Below are 21,522 nucleotides of genomic sequence, written 5' to 3' on the forward strand. Positions count from 1 at the left end.
ACAGTAATTATTTAAGCTAATCCTTCTATTACAATAGATGATCACTTTGATATAGAATCAACTGTACTTCTTAAGAGTGTCCTTTTTTAGCACTTAATCAGATTTTGGGTTACATGCATCAGAATCAAGGCTTTATAATTTAAATAACATTTTTTAAAAGAAGAAAAGCTACTCTGTTAAAATTAGAACCATGGTAATATTTTAATGACAACTCTTTAAAGACATTCGATTTTTTTTTTTTTTTTTTTGGTTATTTAATGTAACACTCTATAGACTGGAATGATGGATACCTCAAAACTGAAATTATTTTGTAAATCATCTAGTTAAAAAAATTAGTAAACACAAAACTTAAGACCAACCTTTTTGCTAGAAACAGTTTCATTATTGTATTTTGATCTAAATTTACATTTGTGATCAACACTGGCATAGAAAATGATGAGTGAAAAATGCCAGTGGTTTGGAAGTCAGGTGATTTTCCAGAAGTTCCTGCAAGCACCTGGGGCATTAGAAAATTTCAACTTTATGGGAACAATACTCACACAGAGTGCACAGGACAGCTCATGTACTCGGGTCATGTTAGACAAACAATTTTAATGAGTCACTATCTTGTAAAACCTCCACCCAACAGTTTGAAACCCTGTTTCCATATCCCTGGGTTCACAGTGAACCTATCAAAAAAATCCCTACTTTGGGGAGATTATTTGTTATAAAACTCAAATTCCTTATAGCTTAGGTTTCAGAAACATGGTACTATTTAAAACTACTAAAAAATATGGTTTGTTCATATTTATCTTATTTTGCTATTTGGGAATTTAAAAATAAATAAAACAGAAGTATTTCTTATTTGACAGATTCCATACATTAGTTACTACAAGTATCCTCACCACCCCAATGAAAAATATTCACCTCTTTTGCTGGTGAAACAGCTTAAAAGAAAATTCAGTAACAAAACCAGGTCTTTTATCCACTTAAGCTCTGTATTCTTGTCCATGCACATAACTGAAACTAGATTAAATGTTCAGAAAGACACTCTTTATGCACTTTGTTTATATTCCAAATGTAATTAAATGTTTTTAATAGTTCCTTTGCCTACTGTGAAGGCAATTGTATACATTTTACAATTATTGTTAATATGCAGGAAATACATAAATTTATTGATATCTTATATAGTGAGTGTCCTTACTAAGTTATCCGAATTCCTTGAAAGCCAATTAGTTTCTTCCTTCAGAATTCTTAGACACACAGCTGTGACTTTTTACTCCTGGTACTTGTAACTTGTCTCTATTGACTGTCTTTTTAAAAAAAATTTTTATTTATTTATATTTTTAAAGAGAGAGAGAGAGAGAGAATTTTTTTAATATTTATTTTTTTTAGTTATCGGCGGGAACAACATCTTTGTATGTGGTGCTGAGGATGGAACCTGGGCTGCACGCATGCCAGGGGAGCATGATACCACTTGAGCCACATCCCCAGCCCCTCTATTGACTGTCTTACAGTTCTATATAGTCTCCACAGTAATTCGACATGTATTCTTGCCTTAGGAAAAGCTAATAATTGATAGGCAGTGAAAAGTATGAAAGTAACTGCTTAGCATGATGAGAGTTTTGTTGTTGGTAGTAGTATTTACCATGATTTCCACTTAAAAATAAGCATGAGGCTATTGAATGCTTAATCAGCATAATTGATATAGAATACAGTAATATTTTAAAAATTGTCAAATATTAGGTCATTCATTTTGTTATCATGAGTCATTCTTTTAGTACTTCACTTGGCATTTTTTTTTTTATGTTCAACATTATCTGTAAGTGACATTGGCCTATGATTTCTTTCTTATTATTTCTATTTCTATTGTGTTGCACTCTCACCCTATTCCATGCCAAGGGATGTAAGTGCTCTACCACTGAGCAGTATACCCAGAACTTTTCATTTTTTGAGACAGGGTCTCACTAAAGTTTCAAAGGCTGGCTTCAAACTTGGCAATCTTCTTGCCTCTGCTTCCCAAGTAGTTGGGATAAAAAGCATGTGTCACCATGCCCAGGTGTGAGACACCTTTTCATTTTTATTTTGGATAGAAAGTGGTAAGATTTGAATTTTTTCACTTTTTCCACTTATTATAGTAAAATTTTTAAAACTCAAAGTATTTCTCTGAAAGTTGTGTAGAAATTACACAGCATGAAGTATTTTCTATGGATAAAAGTCTGAATATGTTTTCTACTTATTCTATCATTATTGACCAATCTTTGAGTCAATTTTTATTAAACTAGCCATTCTTTTTGTACATATAATACTTTGCCATGATTTTATATATTCTTTTATAATTTTGATAGTTATGCCTCTTATTTTAAACACTTTTTTATCATCTCAACTCCTTTGACCTATATCTGTATTTTTTAAAATTTTCAATTTACTGCTGAAGTACTCTGTAATATTTTGTTACTTTGAATGTCTAAAGTTTGCTCAAGAATGCCAAATTATTTAAGAAAAAAATTGTTTTAATCTACCTTTACAACTCATAGAACTATAGTAAGAGAACCTGATTTACACTGAACTTGCCAATCAACTGAATATCTTTTTTTTTGGGGGGGAAGAGGGTACCAGGAATTGAACTCAGGGGTGCTTAACCATTGAACCACATCTCCAGCCCTTTTTTATATTTATTTAGAGCCAGGGTCTCCCTGGGTTGCTTAGGTACTCACTAATTTGCTGAGGCTGGCTTTGAACTCCCCATCCTCCTGCCTCACCTTCCAGCCTCTGGGTTTACAGGCATGAGACACTGTGCCCAGTTCAACTGAACATTTTTAATTGTATAAAAGGTATATTACTACACACCTTGTTACTTGTTGGAGCAATAAAATGAAATGAGTTGTTTACAACAGGTGAATGAACTATCTATTATTGATGTATAATTAGTGTACATGACTTGCAGCAATTATCTGCTAAGATTTACAGGAGAATATGAAGGACTATCTACATGATTGTTGGCTAAGGCTGAGGAAGCAGTTTTTCTCCTTTGTAATATATATAGTAGCATTGTGTAAGATATGGTTGCTATATCTTAATACAAGAAAAATACACATCAGGACAAAGTATTAGTGATTGGGGGTTTTCAAAAGCAAATACTTTTAGTAATGGATAAGAGACATAATACAACTCCTCAAAAGATATATTTCATCAAAATTAATATCTTTGTGATAAAGTTATGTTGTTTTTATTTCTAAAATGAGAATAATAACTGCCTTGCTTTCATTATATAAGTGTAATTTATCTGATACTTGAAAGTTTTATGTAAGTTGGAGCTCCTTTTATTATTTTCCTTTATAATGTATATTCTTTTGGATCTATATTATATGAACAAATATCAAAAATTTCTACTGAAAATAAAAATATCCTATAAAGACATTCCCTAAGCTTGAATCTGAATTGATTCAAAGTTAATGATTTTATGGTGATTAAAAAACTAATAATTAGGAGAGAATAGTTAGTGCTTGTTTTATTGAAGTCTGTATACATTTTCTATACTCATAAAAGGATAAATGAGATCTGAAAATTACTTATGATTTGAGAATTGAAAATTCAAAGCAGCAATCAGTAAAATTCTCAAAATTGGAAACTTTAAGATAGGGTTCTAATTAAATAGACTATTTTGAAACTTAAAACATATCACTGAGCAAAAATAATCACATTTCAATCCAAGGGACTTTATAAAGTAATCGTCTTTGAGGAATTTGAACATGAGATTGTTTCTGAGAATGTAGCCACATGATTGTATTTAACTGAAAGATGAGTCTGTTTCCTTCAGTTAAGCCTTCAATTAAAATGTAATTTCATAGTCATTAAACTCAGAAACCTAGAACAATCCTCTAAATCTGATTCTTTCCAATGACCTGCCTAAAGAACATGAGTAATTATAAAATTTTCCAGATCTTGTTGACATTTCTGATTTCACTCCTGTCATTTACTCCTGCAGCCCATAAGGCTGGATATGAATTTTAAAGGGATGCAAGCCACACAGGATTAGAATATTGGGAATGGGATTTCAGCAGCGGAACATCCAATAATAAGAAAAATGACAGTAAATAAAACATAGAACTTCTCTTTCTTTTTGAAAATTATCGCCTATTCCAAGTAGTACCTTTCAACATCTAAGAACATATTTTAAAATATTTCATATATCAATTTTCAAGGTAATAAATTTTATTCTTGTGACTATTAAAATTATTTGCAAATATTTATAAATAGTTTTTTAATTGAATACAAATAATTATACATATCAAAACTTAGGATACAGGAAAGAAAGTGCATTTGTGTGTGTTCACACATGCACTATGTAAAAACAAAAACATTTTTGGAAGTGGGTAGTACTGGGGTGCTCTAGTATTGAGTTACATTCCCAGACCATCTTATTTTTTGAGACAGGATGTCACTAAGTTAATGAGGCTGGTCTCAAACTTGTGATTCTTCTTCCTCATCCTCTTAAGTCAAGGGAATTACAAGGCCTGCACCACTACACTTAGATGAAAAATATACTTTAAAAATAATTGTTAAAATGAATGTTAATACTATGTATAACTAATATTATATATAAGTAATAATTTTTTAATTATAACAAAATCTTATACTTCAATTTACTTTATGTGTCATGCTTATATATGTTCTAGTACAAAATACATTCAAACTTTAATTAGAAATGTGATTGCCACTAAAAAAAAACATTAAAAGAGGAAAAGAAAAAGAAATTAAAATTCTCATGTGAAGTTTCTCACTACCTCCCATGGAAAATTCTGGTTCCAGAACCATCAAACAATAATTTGTAAACTTGCACACAGAATCTACCTTGACAACCAATATGAGACAAACAGAGCTCCATCCAAGGTACAACAGGAGGTAATAGGCAGTCCTATAATCTCTGTTTCAGCTATAGTGGCCCTTGATTTTACATATAAGGCTTCTATATAAATATACATAAAAATATTCCACAGGAAAAAAACTAAAAAAATCATTGATAGAATATCTTGTTGGCATTTATAAGTTAATGGATTTAAGGAAGAAGGGAGAAACTTCTTAAATATTGGACATCAAAGCAAACCCAATCATAAAATTTTCTAACAAATTAACAACATTCAAGTTGGTCTCTATTTTCTTCAACCCAGTCATACTGGGTGGAAGAGTGTCATGAGATTCAGAGGATTGATGAAAATAAAATTGAACTCAAAACTTTTATACGTTCAGCCAGGATTTTGTTTTTCCAGTGTGAATGCAATAGACATATATAAAGTGATGGGATTATTATTTTGTGGATGTATCCAAAAAATAATGAGTGATAGACTACTAGAAGAAAGTACAAAAGGCAGTAGTATTTTTTTAATTGAAAAACAAAAAACAAAAAACAATCACATAGCTTAGCATGATCCGAAGAGAGGTTACAATAGTTATTACTCTAATTTCAAATGCTGAAACAATTACTGAAAAAAGTGACACACATAAAGGTCAATGAAAAAAAAGCACATATCACTATGATCTAAATCCCATCTAATTCCAAAAAATACTTAGATATTGTGAGTGGGATTATAAAGAAGTTAAATAATGTTTAATTCTCATGTAACACAGGAAACTACATATGCACAATCTCTTGTTTCTAATAGAGAAAAAAAAATATAAAATCATGCTAACAAAAAGGAGAATCTTTCAAAAAATAGAAGGCAGATCTATAGAGTAGAAGCAGAGTACAATGGGGAAGGGCAGGAAAGGGGAAGAACTGAGGGATGGAGTTGACTAAATTAGGCTCCGTGTATGTATAAATATATCACAATGAATTCCAATGTATATATGACTAGAATGCAGCACTTAAATGATAATAGAAGGAAGATCAAAAAAGTAGAAAGAGATCCTGAGGAGGGAAGAGAGGAGGGAGGGAGACAGCATTGAGGGTTGACACTGAGAAAAGTACATATGTATTTATAGATGTATCAAAATGAACCTCCCTATTGTGTATAACTAGAATGAATAGAAAGAAGAACTATTTGAAAAAGGCAGATAAAAAAATCTTAAAAGAATTGATATGATGAAAACAGCATGTACCTTTAAACATTAAAATTGAGAAACAAGGATAGGGGATACAGTCCAGTACTAGAGCTCTTGCCTATTTTACAGGAGGCCCTGGCTTCAATCCCCAACCCCACGGGGAAGAGAGTTAGAAAAAGAGAGAGAATTGTGAATAATGTGAATAAAGTAATTTGATAAAACATGGAATTTATGTAACAAAAAAAAATTTACACGTATTTAAAGCGTTCCTTTAAAAAAATAAGCTCAGAGTGAATCTACAAATAAAAGCTAATTTATAAAGTCGCATTTATTAATCCTTTGTGTCTTAATGAATTTGAATTGTAATTAATAATAAATGCTTATATGCACTTAACTTGAGAACTTAAATAAATTAACTTATTTTATCCTCAGATGATCTTTCCTAATCAGCCTCATTTTATGTAATAAGAAAATCCTTGCCAAGAAAGTTGACGGATTTTACCAGGGAAATATTGTTGTTAAGGTTTAGACTTGAACTCAGGCAATCTGACTCCAGGACTCAGCAATTCTGGATATACTCTGGCTGCTTGATGTATTCTACAGCCCCCACATTATGGACAACATAAGAAACATATTTGTAAAAACCTCAAGTGATTTTTTTCCCTTTATTTTTTACTTATATCTGAAGGCATGGTCCAAGGTGCATGAGGGGGTCAAAGGAAAATTTGAGAATGGCTAACACTGAAGCACAGGCCATGACTGAGTCAAGCCCCTGTCTCCTGCATCACTGCTTCTCCTCATGGAAGACCAAGCTGCCTTAGCAAAAAGCCTGTGGAATCCTCAGCCTGTGGAATCAGTGCTAGAATATGGAATGTCACTGAACAGGCCTTCTCCCTGGGCCTTCGCATACGCCCTCCCTTCCTCACCATGAAGCCTTCTCAGCTAAGCCTTCTGGTCACTGGTTTTCTATTTCTTTAGTTCTCCTTCTCCTTCTCCTTCTCCTTCTTTTTTTTTTCCTCGACAACACTCATTTTATGTTGGGCCCATAAACTACTGGAATGTGGGTTCTTTGTCCTATACCCTAGGGTAGGCAAAGAGGGACAGAGACAGACTGACAGGCATGGCAAGAAGGCGTAAGGACTGCAGAGTGTAAACTCTACAAAATCCCTTTGCCAGTTTGGATGTTTGTATAAAAAGATTGTTTTATGTGAGTGTAATATATAGCTGCATTGTTTCAATTTCTAAAGAATGTATCAATATATTTTTTAGAGAGAGAGAGAGAGAGAGAATTTTTTAATATTTATTTTTTAGTTTTCGGCGGACACAACATCTTTGTTTGTATGTGGTGCTGAGGATCGAACCCAGGCCTCATGCATGCCAGGCAAGCGCACTACCGCTTGAGCCACATCCCCAGCCCTGTATCAATATATTTTATAAGTTACTGGTTGTCCACTATGAAGGTAGAATCATTTATTGGACAATAGATGTGAAGGAAGTCTCTGTGGATGTAGACATCCCTACAAAGAGTCACATAGTGAAGCTACATGAACAAACTGTTCATTCAAATTAGGCTTCTTTTACATAAATCAGCTTGCCACAGTACCCCCACATCAGCATCCCTAGTTCAGGAAATCAAACCCATGGCTTTGCACAGGCTAGGCAAGTATTTTATCACTGAGCTACATCCCTAGACCTTTCACAGACTTCTATAAGATTTGAAAATGAGACAGTGCTGCACTTGCTCCTATTTTTCAAATATGAGATATATAAATAGGCATGAGCACAGTATTCCAACAGTCATTCACATTCTTTTACTTACAGCCCTCATAGATGTCAGTGGGAATATGGACTGCTGCATGCTGATAGGATATTTGTCGTCCAAAATTAGCATCATCGATAAAAACAGGTTTAATCCTCTGGCTGCCTGGCTCACTATCATTTTTTTCAGGCTACAAAGGAAAAGATAGATAATAAATAATTTTATAATTTATGCTAACATAGATATTTTCATATTTACTTTTCATTTGGTAAATATTTATTCTACAAAACACAAAAGATCCACAAGAATATTTTTTAAAATATTTATTTTTTAGTTTTAGTTGGACACAATATCTTTATTTTATTTATTTATATGTTGTGATGTGGATCGAACCCAGGGCCTTGCACATGCTAAGCAAACACTCTACCACTGAGCCACAACCCCAGTCCCCACAAGAATATTTTTAAAGATAATTCCATGATGGCACTGGACACGCGAATTCCCTTTCAAGTATTAACATTCACATTGCAACAAATTCCCTGTATTTCTCCAATGTTGAAGTTATTTGGGAACCACTCAGACCTTTCTCACATAAGACATTAACATGCACATTTAAAGAAAAGGATAAGTCCCTTTAAATACAAGTATTAAAACCAACCACTTGAAATAAATTGCACAACTTATGGTACTAAATTTATATTGGTTACTTAAGGATAACTTGACTACAAACGGTACACATGACAGCAATCAGGCAGCAATGAAAGATTATTTTGTCACATTCCCTTGATCTTTTCATGTTTTCCATGTGTCTCAATTTTTGTGTTAAAGAAGAAAGTATACTGAGAAAGAAGTGTTTCACTATAAATCTAAACACAATTAAATCCTAACTTCTGCCAATTTGTTTCCTAAGCTAGGAATTCAGATACAATCAATAATGATTCAAGCAAATTCCACAGGAGATTAAAGTCTAAGATTAATTTTCCATCTGCTGGAACTATGCTGGTGAGGCAGAATTACCTTGTTGCCACCCAGACCCTTGGCAATAAACTAGAAATTTTATTCATTTACTGAAAATACATCTATAACTTTGTGTTCTATTTATAGTAAACACTATTTTTTTCAGTTGAAATAGTCATTTTTAACTCTTCCTTAACTGAATATTTTAAAAAGTAAATTTAGGCCTGTTTTTTAGTTCCTTTACTATGGAGACTGATTTCTATATGTCAAAGGTAATTACCTCAAAAACAATTAAAAAAAAATTCACAACACTTGACCATAATATATCACACAAAAATCCCATTTGACAGGCATACAGCAATACTAAACAATAGAGAAAATTGAAAGAAATAACCCGAAAATGTCCTAACATAGTTTGCAGAAAATGGAAAGTCAGTAGTTCTACAAAGATGTAATGGTGTCCAACTTTTCATATCATATTGAAAGTTTAAATGACAGATAACACATTAGAGTCCTCAAATATTTGAAAACACACCCATGTCATTTTTTCCTTGGAAAACTAAACTCTAGAAATACTAGACAAAATTATGAGCAATAGAGTGCTTTTTATTTTTACCAATAGCTTTTGAAGCTCCAGGTAGAACCTATCACTAGGTCATAAAGTCAATTGTCAGATGTGCTAAGTTATTTTTGTAAATGAAACACTGAAAGAGAATATGAGCAAATACTCATAAGAAGAATTTTATTTTATATCACTCCTGGAATGATGATCAATGTGAGTGCAGCATGCACACAAGAGCATATGGGATTTGTGTTGTAAAACCTATCATTGGTACAAATTGTGAAAACAGAATATTGCTTTTATACAGGTGGAAGCCACAAATACAAATAATTGTTCTCTCATTAACAAACTGAATTTACAAAGTAATAAGACTGAATTTGAAAGTCTAAAATTTTGCAAAATATCCACATTCAAGAATCACTAATTGCTAGGAGCAGTGTCTCATGCCTGTAATCCAACAGCTCAGGAAGCTACAGCAGGAGGATTGTGAGTTCAAAGCCAGCCTCCACAAAAGTGAGGCACTAAGTGACTCAGTGAGACCCTGTCTCTCTATAAAATACAAAATAAGGCTGGGGATATAGCTCAGTGGTCAAGGGCCCCTGAGTTCAATCCCTGGTAACAAAACAAACAAACAAAAAGAATTACTAATTCTTCTCTTTTCTAAACAGAGGTCAGCTCTGTACAGTACAAAGGAGAAGAAAGGAAAGACAACAAAACAAAGAAACAGAATAAAATAATGTGCTGCCTAACTTACATAACACAACAGCCTTGATACAATGATTAATAGATAAAAGGAGAGTGATACCTGAGATTCTTATTCTTGGATTCAATTATGTATTTTAAAACAGTTTAAAATGTATTCCATTTTGTATTCCTTGGAACTCTTGACTTGAATAATAAATAGAATGACACAATAAAACAAACCACCCACATTAATAACATAAACTCCAACTAATGAGTGATGGTACTATGTTTCCTTTATAAGCATTATTCTAAATTAGTGAAAAAGTCACAACACTTATTTTAAAGTGCTAGTTTCTCAATGCACAGCCACTGGGAAAGCATCTTTAGTATCCAATGAATTTTATAGAATGCAGATTCTCAGGGCCCAACCCAGACCTAGTCCATCTCAAGGAGCAAAAGAGGCACCCAGCAATCTGTATTTTAGCAAGACTTCAAGGTGATGCTGCTGCACACTAATATTTGAAGTCCAGTGCTTCAAGATATGAACCACTAAAACTAGGTACATGTGATTATTTAGAACTCCTCATGATATTATTATTTGGAATAAGCATAATAATAGATGCCTAAATTATATTAATTTCTTCTTGTACAGTTTCATTATTTGTGGATAATAGATGACTGCAAATAGTAATATGGCAAATAATATTTGTGAAAGTGCGTTTGTTTGTTAGTTTGTTTATTTGGTTCCAGGGGTGCTTAACCACTAAGCAACATCCCCAGCCCTTTTTTTATATTTTATTTTGAGACAGGGTCCCTTTGAGTTACTTAGTGTCTAGCTAAATTGCTGAGGCTCGCTTTGAACTTGCAATCTTCCTGCCTCACTTCCTGAACCGCTGTGATTACAGGTGTGCACCACCACAGCTGGCTCAAAGGGTGTTTCAAAAGACAAGTCTCTTGAATTTTTCCGAGGGATCAGCACCATCCTCAAATAAGCTGGGGAAGTTTTGCACATCATATTCTTCTATTAAGAGAATAATAAGCACATTAGTATATCCAAAGTTCTGAGGTATTCTGCACTAATGAAACTGTGTTTGACCTAATATTTTCAAGCTTATTTGACCCTCTCATTCTTTTTCTCTAATACCCATCATGAGGAACACACTTATGTGCAAAGGTACGTTAGAACATAGAGTAACTAGAATCAACAAATGGGACTTACTCAAACTAAAAAGTTTTTTCTCAGCTAACAATAAGAGAGGTAAATAGAGAGCCTACATCCTGGGAACAAATCTTTACTCCTCACACTTCAGATAGAGCCCTAATATCCAGAGTATACAAAGAACTCCAAAAATTAGACAATAAGATAACAAACAACCCAATCAACAAATGGGCCAAGGACCTGAACAGACACTTCTCAGAGGAGGACATACAATCAATCAACAAGTACATGAAAAAATGCTCACCATCTCTAGCAGTCAGAGAAATGCAAATCAAAACCACCCTAAGATACCATCTCACTCCAGTAAGATTGGCAGCCATTATGAAGTCAAACAACAACAAGTGCTGGCGAGTATGTGGGGAAAAGGGTACACTTGTACATTGCTGGTGGGACTGCAAATTGGTGCAGCCAATTTGGAAAGCAGTATGGAGATTTCTTGGAAAGCTGGGAATGGAGCCACCATTTGACCCAGCTATTCCCCTTCTTGGTCTATTCCCTAAAGACCTAAAAAGAGCATGCTACAGGGACACTGCTACATCGATGTTCATAGCAGCTCAATTCACAATAGCAAGATTGTGGAACCAACCCAGATGCTCTTCAATAGACGAATGGATTAAAAAAATGTGGCATTTATACACAATGGAGTATTACTCTGAATTAAAAAATGACAAATCATAGAATTTGCAGGGAAATGGATGGCACTAGAGCAGATTATGCTAAGTGAAGCTAGCCAATCCCTAAAAAACAAATGCCAAATGTCTTCTTTGATATAAGGAGAGTAACTAAGAACAGAGTAGGGACGAAGAGCATGAGAAGAAGATTAACATTAAACAGAGATGAGAGGTGGGAGGGAAAGGGAGAGAAAAGGGAAATTGCATGGAAATGGAAGGAGACCCTCAGGGTTATACAAAAGAACATACAAGAGGAAATGAGGGGAAAGGGAAAAATAATACAAGGGGGAGAAACGAAGGTCAGTAGAGGGGGTAGAGAGAGAAGAGGGGAGGGGAGGGGAGGGGAGGGGGGATAGTAGAGGATAGGAAAGGTAGCAGAACACGACAGTCACTAGTATGGCAATATGTAAATCAATGGATGTGTAATTGATGTGATTCTGCAATCTGTATATGGGCTAAAAATGGGAGTTCATAACCCACTTGAAGCAAAGTGTGAAAGATGATATATCAAGAACTATGTAATGTTTTGAACAACCAACAATAAAAAAAAAAGAACATATAGACAACAGGAGATCTGTCTTCACTCTGCTACATTAACAAAATATTGGACTTGGATCAGTCACTGTTCCTGGTAGAATAAGTTCTATTGGGCTATAGATAGATCCTTCACCTATGAGACTATCTGATACTTGGAAAGCATCTTCCCCAGCAATAAAGCTAATATATCAAAGGGGAAATGTCTTTTGAAAGACTCTTCCAGTTGATTCTAATGAACTCTTCTAACATAAATTGAATGCCCAAACTGAAGGATCCATAAAGTAATTTTCAGTTCTGAAAAATTATACTCTTATGTCTAGAGTTCTGGGAAATATATTATTTGCAAGAATATCTTCCCAAAAATCATATGTACATATATTTTTCATACATTCAGATACTTAGAATGTAAAAGGCTTATAAGATAGATAGTATATAAATAATACATTTATGAGTTAGTGTTAAAAAGGTAGATATGTGGCAAATATTTCATTCAGTCACTCACCCAGAAAATATTTATTGGGACAGAAGAGGAGAGTAAGATTTATCAATGTTCAGAGAAATGTTATTCAATATCTAAATCAGAAAACATTAAATGTTCAACAATAGTAAAGTGGTCATAATAATTATAGTAGATACAATTCATCTTTTAATAAATAATATAAGATATATATGTATATATATATATATATATATATATATATATGAGAGTAATTACACTAGAAATGTACTCAAACTCTGTATTTGTTTAAAATGATTAATTTATGAAAGACATGTTAAACAAAAAGAAAAGGAAAGAGAGATACAGGAAGAAATGAATAATGTATATATGGTAAATGTTACTAATATTATTATTGGATTTGAGTTATAAGGAGTTATTTCTTTGTGCTATCTTTTTTTAAATAATAATATTAGCATGAATTATACTTTTAGTGAGAAAAGAGCTATTAAATTTTAGTTCTAAATCTTTTCTCTAATTATACAAAGTATTATATTGTTAAAATCCCTCTTAATTTCATGTGAATCTTTTTACTTTTGAAAATTAGCAGATTTAAATACATTTTATGGATATTCTTACACTTTTAGATTACCATATAAAGGAATTTTAGGAGAAACTTTACAATTAGGATTTATTTCTCAAAATGTGTAATTATGCTTCAAAATTTACATTAAAATGTAAGCTTAATATATTAAAGAAAAATACAACTGTTTTTCATGGTTCACTCTTCTGTAGTCTAAATAAATCAAAATAAAAGTATTAAATGTTTAAATTCAACTCATTTATTTAAGCTTTTGAAATTATTGTTACTAATATTATCATAATCCACATCTTTAGTTATCTTGATATTATGGCAGGATATAATTTAATTGAAATATAGCAAATATGATGCACAAAGGAATGGGATGATATTTTGGAGAAAAAAAAAACTACACTGTGTTAATTAAACATGTCAAATTATTCTGCTAACACAAATATTTCTGTTTTTCAGATAACATAAAAATAACATCTCTTAATGTTCTTTCAAAATATCTTAAGTCTGTAGACTATCACACATAAATATGTACAAAGAAACTGAACAAGTAGACTCTCAAATATATTTGAACACATTTGGCTAAAATACAGAAGTGAAACATGTGATGCAAGATTCACAGACTATTCTTCTCAATATAATTTGTTATTAAATAATAGATTAGATCACTTAGATATTGAGGTATTGGCTAATGTTGAATGGGTAGGTCATCCGATTTAATAAGCACTGCATATTAGCAAATCTAATTTGGATACTCACAATAATTTTATGCAGACTCAAAAGGCTCTTGCATACTTAATATACTTGTATCAAACTAAAAAATGTTTAAAATTAATATTTATAATAAAATAGATTTTAAATATTCAAAAAATATTTTCTTATAGAATGATGTTCAAAAAACGTTTTACCTGCTTTGCACAAAAAAAACTAGTTTAATAATTTTGTACAATTCAGATTGAATATAGTCACTACTAAACTTAACTACAATCACACTCTGGCTACATTTATCTCTTATGTCTATGTTATTTTTATGCCCTACAATCTGAAAAACTGTTGTTAATACAAATCATTTACTAGACCCACAATAGAGGTGTTTCTATGTCACCAATGAAGGAGTTAAATCAATGGGCTCTTGTGTGAGGAACCAAATTCTTTAATAAACACATGTAATATAGCCTTGCATATGCCCTAGTACCTATATGTCTTTAAATACATCTTATATTTTTACAGCTATTTCATAGCTACTGTTTCCAAGGGGACCTACAACTTTTACAATTCAGACATTATTGATTTTAGAATTCCAAGTCCTAATGGTATTTCCAAAATTAAATAAAATTTTAGATATGTAATATACTTTTGGACATGGCATTGGAGTCCAAGATAAAGAATTTCTAAAGGTAGGATTCATTTACATTTAAAAGGAGCACCAATTCTGCACATTTTAGTATAGTGGCATACTGTTATTAAGAATATGGATTAAAAAGTAAAGTGGCTTCTATAACCACTAGTGCACCAGTGGCATTTGAGAATCCAGGATTGGCCCACTAGTTCAGGAGTTCTACACGTTCTGACTCCTATAGAGAAAAGTGTACTTTTTAGTAAATTGTTTGGATCAATGAGAAATGAAGACATAAGAATGGAGCAGCAGAGCTGACCATGCCTAATTAAATATGAACAGAAAGAAATAAAGGTGGATTCTTCATCTAATCAGAGCTATTCTACTTCAGTAGTAAGGCCAGGTTGAATATTAAACAACCTAGTACAGTGACAATACTTTAATTGGTTCAAGTTGCTATTTTCTCCTTGAGGATGCCTTGACTATAGAAGTGGTCAATAGAAGAATAGATCCAAAAAGGAAATATACATTTAGTGACACTGAATAAATATACACTAAGGATTTAAATAAAATTATTTTACCTTCACTTTATGGAAGCTTAACAGTAAGAAAATTTTAAAAATTAAATGGTGAATTTAATGCCATAATATCCTTGCAAAAATACGTAAGTGTGGCTAATCATGCTTAATGTAATAAAAATATTCTTTTTATGGATTTAGAAGATTTTTCCCATTCTTTAGGTAATTGAAATATTACAACTCCTTATATTTGCCTTGCAGAAAATCTATAGCATTATTTCTTCAGAGGCAATTCATTTAACATACTAAGAAAAGAGTATTTTGAAATTAACATGAAATGTATATTTATCACACCAATGATCAAAAGAACATTGAATAACTCTAGTTCTTAGAAATTAGATCCACTGTTAAGTCTCCACATATTCCTCTACTAATGATTATGATATATAAAAAGAAGAAATTAATAGTCTATCAAAAGCAGACTTTGGGGAAAGGAAGGGAATAGAAAGCAACTGAAACAATTCTATAACACAAAGACAATAAGCTAAAAAAATTAATTGTAGGTAATACTAAGAAAAAAAATCAAATATTTTCTAAAGATGAGACTTAGTTAAAGGTAAGTATGAATATGACACACATAACTCTGAACTAAACCAGGTCAAAAAAGATACTACTCACTACTCACTGCAATATCTACTTTATTAAATTTAAAAGGCAAAAATAGGCATTCTTCAAATACATCTTTGGAGGTTTCTGATGAGGATTATTGTGATAACATTAAATTAAAAGTTGCAACATAGAACCTGAATATATTCCTGAAATGAAATTGACTTATTTTTAGTTTGTGTGGTGGATAAATGGCTGCAAATTGGTTATCACAGAACCTAGCACAGAGTAAAAAGAGGAACCATTAGAGTTGTAATATGGTGAGTATTATGGAAAAGAAGTGTTAGAGGGTAATTGAAATTTCATATGCCATATGCAATTTTCAAATGACTAGCATCAGAATGCAATGTGCTATCACATATATGTCTATGCTCTGTCTAAATTTACAGCCTATATTTTGGGATCACTCTAATAGGATGTTTCTACCAATACATTGTGAAAAGCTCTATGGGATTTCAGAGCATCTAAAAATTCAATATAGCACTCTCTAAGAAAGCCATGTAGCAACATACACTACATTAAAAAAGAATATATATAAAGGATGCAATACTACTTCAAAGAAAATTTTTAAAAATAATATTATGATAGACAACACTTTTAAAAACACTGTTCAGGTTAAAAAAAATAAAAAACCTTTGCAAAAGAAAATGTGTCTATCTCCTTGATATCTGAGGCAAAGATTGGCTAAAGTCACACAACTGAGAACTAGTCAAAAACCTGTCTCTAAGATCCTGAGATCTTACCATAAATGCCACTAATCTAGAACAACTCAGAACCAAGGTTTAAACAATCTTTGCCAAGAAAGCAAATACCCAAGAGTGTAAAGCATTAAAATCAATATGAGGAACAATTTTTGAAGGCAGCCTCAAAAACGCAATGTACAAGTCTCATAGAATAAGTTTGGAAGGGTTCCCTTCTTTCCTATTTCATGCAATAATTTGAGGAGTATTGATGTTAATTCTTCTTTGAAGGTCTTGTAGAACTCAGCTGGGAATCCAACTGGTCCTAGGATTTTCTTGGTTGGTAAGGTTTTGATGGAGTCTTCTATTTTACTGCTTGAAATTGATATGTTTAAATTGTGTATGTCCTCCTGATTCAGTTTGGGTAGATCATATGTCTCTAGAAATTTGTCGGTGTCTTCAAGATTTTATATTTTATGAGTATAAATTTTCAGAATAGTTTCTAATTATCTATTTTAATTACACTATTTTAATAGTGTACATCGTGATATTTCCTTTCTCATCATAAATTTTAGTAATCTGAGTTTTCTCTCTCTTTCTCTTCATTAGTGTAGCTTAGTGTTTATCAATTTTAAATATTTTTTGAAAGAATCACCTTTTCATTTTTTTTTTTTGGAATTGTTTCTTTTGTTTCAATTTCATTGATTTCAGGTCTGATTTTAATTATTTCTTGTCTTCTATTGTTTTGGTATTGAATTGTTCTTTTTCTAGGGCTTTGAGATGTAATGTTAGGTCATTCATTTGTTGATTTTTTTCATTCTTTTAATGAATGAGCTCAACACAATGAACTTTCCTCTTACTGCTGCTTTCATAGTGTCCCAGAGATTTTTGATATGTTGTGTTGGTATTCTCATTTCCTCTAAGTTTTTTTTTTATTTCCTCCCTTGTATCTTTCGCTATCCATTCATCATTTAATAGCATGTTATTTAGTCTCCAGGTGTCGGAGTAGCTTCTATTTTTTTTTTTAAATTTGATTTCTAGTTTCATTTCATTATAATCTGATAGAATGCAGGGTAGTATTTCTATTTTTTTTGTATTTGCAAAGAGTTGCTTTATAGCATAACATATGGTCTATTCTAGAGAAGAATTCATGTGGTGCTGAGAATAAAGTGTATTTGCTTGATAATGGATGGAATACTCTATATATGGCCATTGAGCCTAAATTATTAATTGTATTATTTAGTTCTGTAGTTTCTTTGTTTAGTTTTTGTTTGGAAGATCTATCCAGGGGTGAGATAGGTATGTTAAAGTCATTATTATTGTGTTGTGGTCTATTTGATTCTTGAAATTGAGAAGGGTTTGTTTGATGTATGTATATGCTCCATTGTTTGGGGCATATATATTTACAATTATTGTCTTGTTGATGTAGGATTTCCTTAAGCAGAATGAAATGTCCTTCTTTATCCCTTCTGATTAACTTTATCTTGAAGTCCACTTTATTTGATATGAGGATGGAAACCCCTGCTTGTTTATGCAGTCATGTGAGTGATATTTTTCCTCTGACTTTCACCTTCAAACTGTGGATGTGTTATCACACTAATATTTATAATTTTTGTTTTTTATGTAATAGTTAAAAATAAGATTTAAAATATCAGTACTGACTGCATTGCATTCAATTCAATATTCTGTCTAATATCAAATATATGATTCAAAACAAGTAACTTAAGCTCACTAAATTTTACTCTCTTTACCTGAAAAATATTAAAATAACAGTGTGTGCCCCAAAGACTTACTGTGAATTTTATTTCATAAACAGCATACAAAGCATTTACTATGTGTTATAGAATAAGCATATAAAATTTAGCTATTACTTAATCCAAACATACTGCATCCAATACAACTAAATCATTTATTTTAAGTGCATGAATATAGGAAACACAGAATAAATCAACTATCATACATAAGTAATTAATATGCTATCTCTATGCCATCATCTACTGGAGCATTCCATATCAGTCAATATTGGAACCTGAAATATAAAGACTGCATATTATAAGACACTTAAAAAACACACTGGAAAATAAACCTGGTCTTTGATTTTTTTCTTAATTAGAATATATTGTATTGCTGTATAGGGCATATCCCTACAAGTTCATCCCTACCATATCATTCTAGAATCAAGTTTATTTCTTTCTATAAAATAAAATCATAAAATATTAGGCTTTTAAAAAGACATTTAGGTAGGACACTATCTTAGAATTAATTTTAAAATGGACAAGACTCTACTAAAAGGAAAATAAATAGCAACATAAATATGTAAGGGAATTCAGCAGACTAGCCAAATGTCCCAGACAGGTCAAATTTTTAACATAATCAATACCAAAAAATACAACAAATAAATCAACTGAATTTACTGACATAAGAATTCCAAGTTGAACTTCTTTCGTTTGGATTTTAGTCAGAAACATAGATCTTAGAATTAGGTTAATAAGGGTTTGTAGAGATCTGATTTCTTTTTTGCTTACTTTGGGAATTAAGAAAATAGTGTAGCTTGCTGGATAACTCAAGCCTGGGGAATTTGCTTTGATAATCTTCAGGGACCTTAAAGATTCATTGGAACAAATGTTACTAAAAACTTAAAATGAAAAACCTAAATAAATTTCCAAACTACAGAGAATTTAAATGCAGATTTTCACATATAGTTATTTCATTTGTAGTTTTTAAATTTTATTTTGACATTTTTCTTTATAATTTCAATATGTAAACTCTAAAATTAAGCTTCAAGATAAACAGCTGCATTGTGTTTACATATTTTTATAAGTGTTTTAGAAGATTCAACTATGATTTTTTATTTTGTATGTGCACTGTCTTAAGTTACGCACATGCTTGCATCACATTCATAACAAAATAAAATACATCTCAATCTAATACCCTTTCATTATTTACACATTTACACACACAAATCTACTCAGTACTTAAACCACTTCATGTAAATCTTAAGTTAACTGTAATAACAATAATTTTGAAATGACATTCATTAACAGTTCTGGATTATACACTAGAACCAAGAAAGGTTCTAAATGCTTTATATGCCATAACTAATTTTTTCAATAACTCTAGAAGATTCATACTGCTAGCATCTATACATACCAATTGAGTGAAAAACACAGTATATGACCTTGCCAATATCATCTAGCCAGAAAATGGCAGAGCTCAGATGCAAAACTGGGCATGAGCAGTTCAGGGACAATCTCTTGCCCATAACACTCCACTGCCCTCTAATCCTTCTTACAATATATACAGGTACTGTAAATTTGCTGTTGTTTACAAGAAAAAAAAAAGAGTTGCCTATATAAGTATAAACTATTTAAGCAAAAATAGATGAAGGAGTTATGGAAATTCATTATACTATTCCCTTTTATGTATATTTAAAACATCTTTCCTGACAAAAAATATGGAAATATTTTTATTGAAACATGAGACATATTTTAATGATATAGCCTCTTTAGAAATAAAACCCAACAAAACTACTACCTAACCTAGTTACATAGAGCATGGGACAGAACTTTACTTTTGATGGAGTAATATAATAAGCCTGAGTTCAAATTTCATTTACAAATAATCATAAAAATGTAGACTTCAAACCAAAAAATCCAGATCTTTATAAAAGTAATTGCAGACACATATTCTAATTCTGCTACTTATTCTCCTGCTGGAACCAGCTTTGAACATAGAAGAAACCACAGTCTGCTTTGATGTATCTCTTAATCCCATGGCTCTTTCTGGGGACCAAGGAGAGGAGGGGAAATATAAGGGAAGATGAGCAAATACTTTCTACTAACACTACCATCTTTGTGGCCAGTCCCATCACATGGCCAAAAGAAAATAAATATTTATTTTAAAATTTTATTGAAATATAGTATATATTAAAAGTTATCTTGGCATTTCTTCCCTTAACTATGTTTTCACCAACCTTGAAACAAAATAATTTTCATGCCTCCATGCTTATAAGGGCTTTCTTACTTACTTTGCAAATATGGCAACTGTTTAAGAAGTACACATTTTTACAAACACTATTAAAATAATGTTAGCATTGAAACACAAGTTTAATGAGCATTATCTCAAAAAATATTAAATAATATGAAAGAGACAAAATGAATAAGATGTCTGTCTCAAACAGCTAATATATATGACTGTAGTTATAGCATTGTACCATTAAACCCAGTAACATGTACAAGTTACTAAGAATACCCATTGGAAGGAATGCCATTGGCCACCTAGGAAACCTGCACAAGGCTTCAAGAAGGTGTTTGAACTGCTTTTTGAGGAACACTTAGAGTTTGATTAGAAAAATTATAAGACATCGTATTCAGGTAAGTAGAAGAGTAACTATGTTGACATTACCTTCCACAGGTTAAGCAGACACACTAAAGATTGTGCTAAATTTCCAGTAAGGTTATATGTGCTTTCAAGCCTTCCATGAGAATTATAGCTCACCAAACAGCTCAGTTCAGTTATACTTTCATTTTTATGTCAAGAGGAATTTTTTTTCAATGAGTACCACTATAATTTTTAACATAATATACATTCCTAAAGAGATATTAATCCTAACTCTTATTTCAGCCCCTACTTTTAATCAATCTGGTTGTAAGCATTTATTTTATTGCCACAAGATGAATAGAAATAGCACTAATCTAAGTAGAGGGATGTAGACATTATAAAATGTATAATTGAGGAATTATCTTAAACCTAAGTCCTTGAAGAATTTCCATCCTGAAGGATAAGAGGGTTAGAGTCCAAAGGAGTAATTTGATAACCTTTAAATACTTGTTTTACCTTTCAGTGAGGTCATGTATCATCATTTTAATGAACAAAAGCAATAGA

The 21,522-nt window shown here is 31.8% G+C and overlaps 1 protein-coding gene across 3 annotated transcripts in view; it reads right to left on the reverse strand.

The window, feature by feature from the left end:
- The window catches only part of Cacna2d1 (calcium voltage-gated channel auxiliary subunit alpha2delta 1), a 465,343-nt gene that overhangs the window by 154,621 nt on the left and 289,200 nt on the right, over positions 1–21,522 (reverse strand). For all 3 annotated transcript variants that reach the window (XR_011707765.1, XM_027926328.2, XM_027926327.2), the window contains exon 6: positions 7,841–7,970. Coding sequence is in view for 2 of the 3 variants with exons in the window: in XM_027926328.2 (XP_027782129.1) it covers positions 7,841–7,970 (130 nt within the window). In the remaining variant the exon portion in view is untranslated. The remainder of the gene's footprint in view (positions 1–7,840; positions 7,971–21,522) is intronic.

Source organism: Marmota flaviventris, chromosome 1, assembly GCF_047511675.1.
Source record: "Marmota flaviventris isolate mMarFla1 chromosome 1, mMarFla1.hap1, whole genome shotgun sequence".
Lineage (NCBI taxonomy): Eukaryota > Metazoa > Chordata > Mammalia > Rodentia > Sciuridae > Marmota > Marmota flaviventris.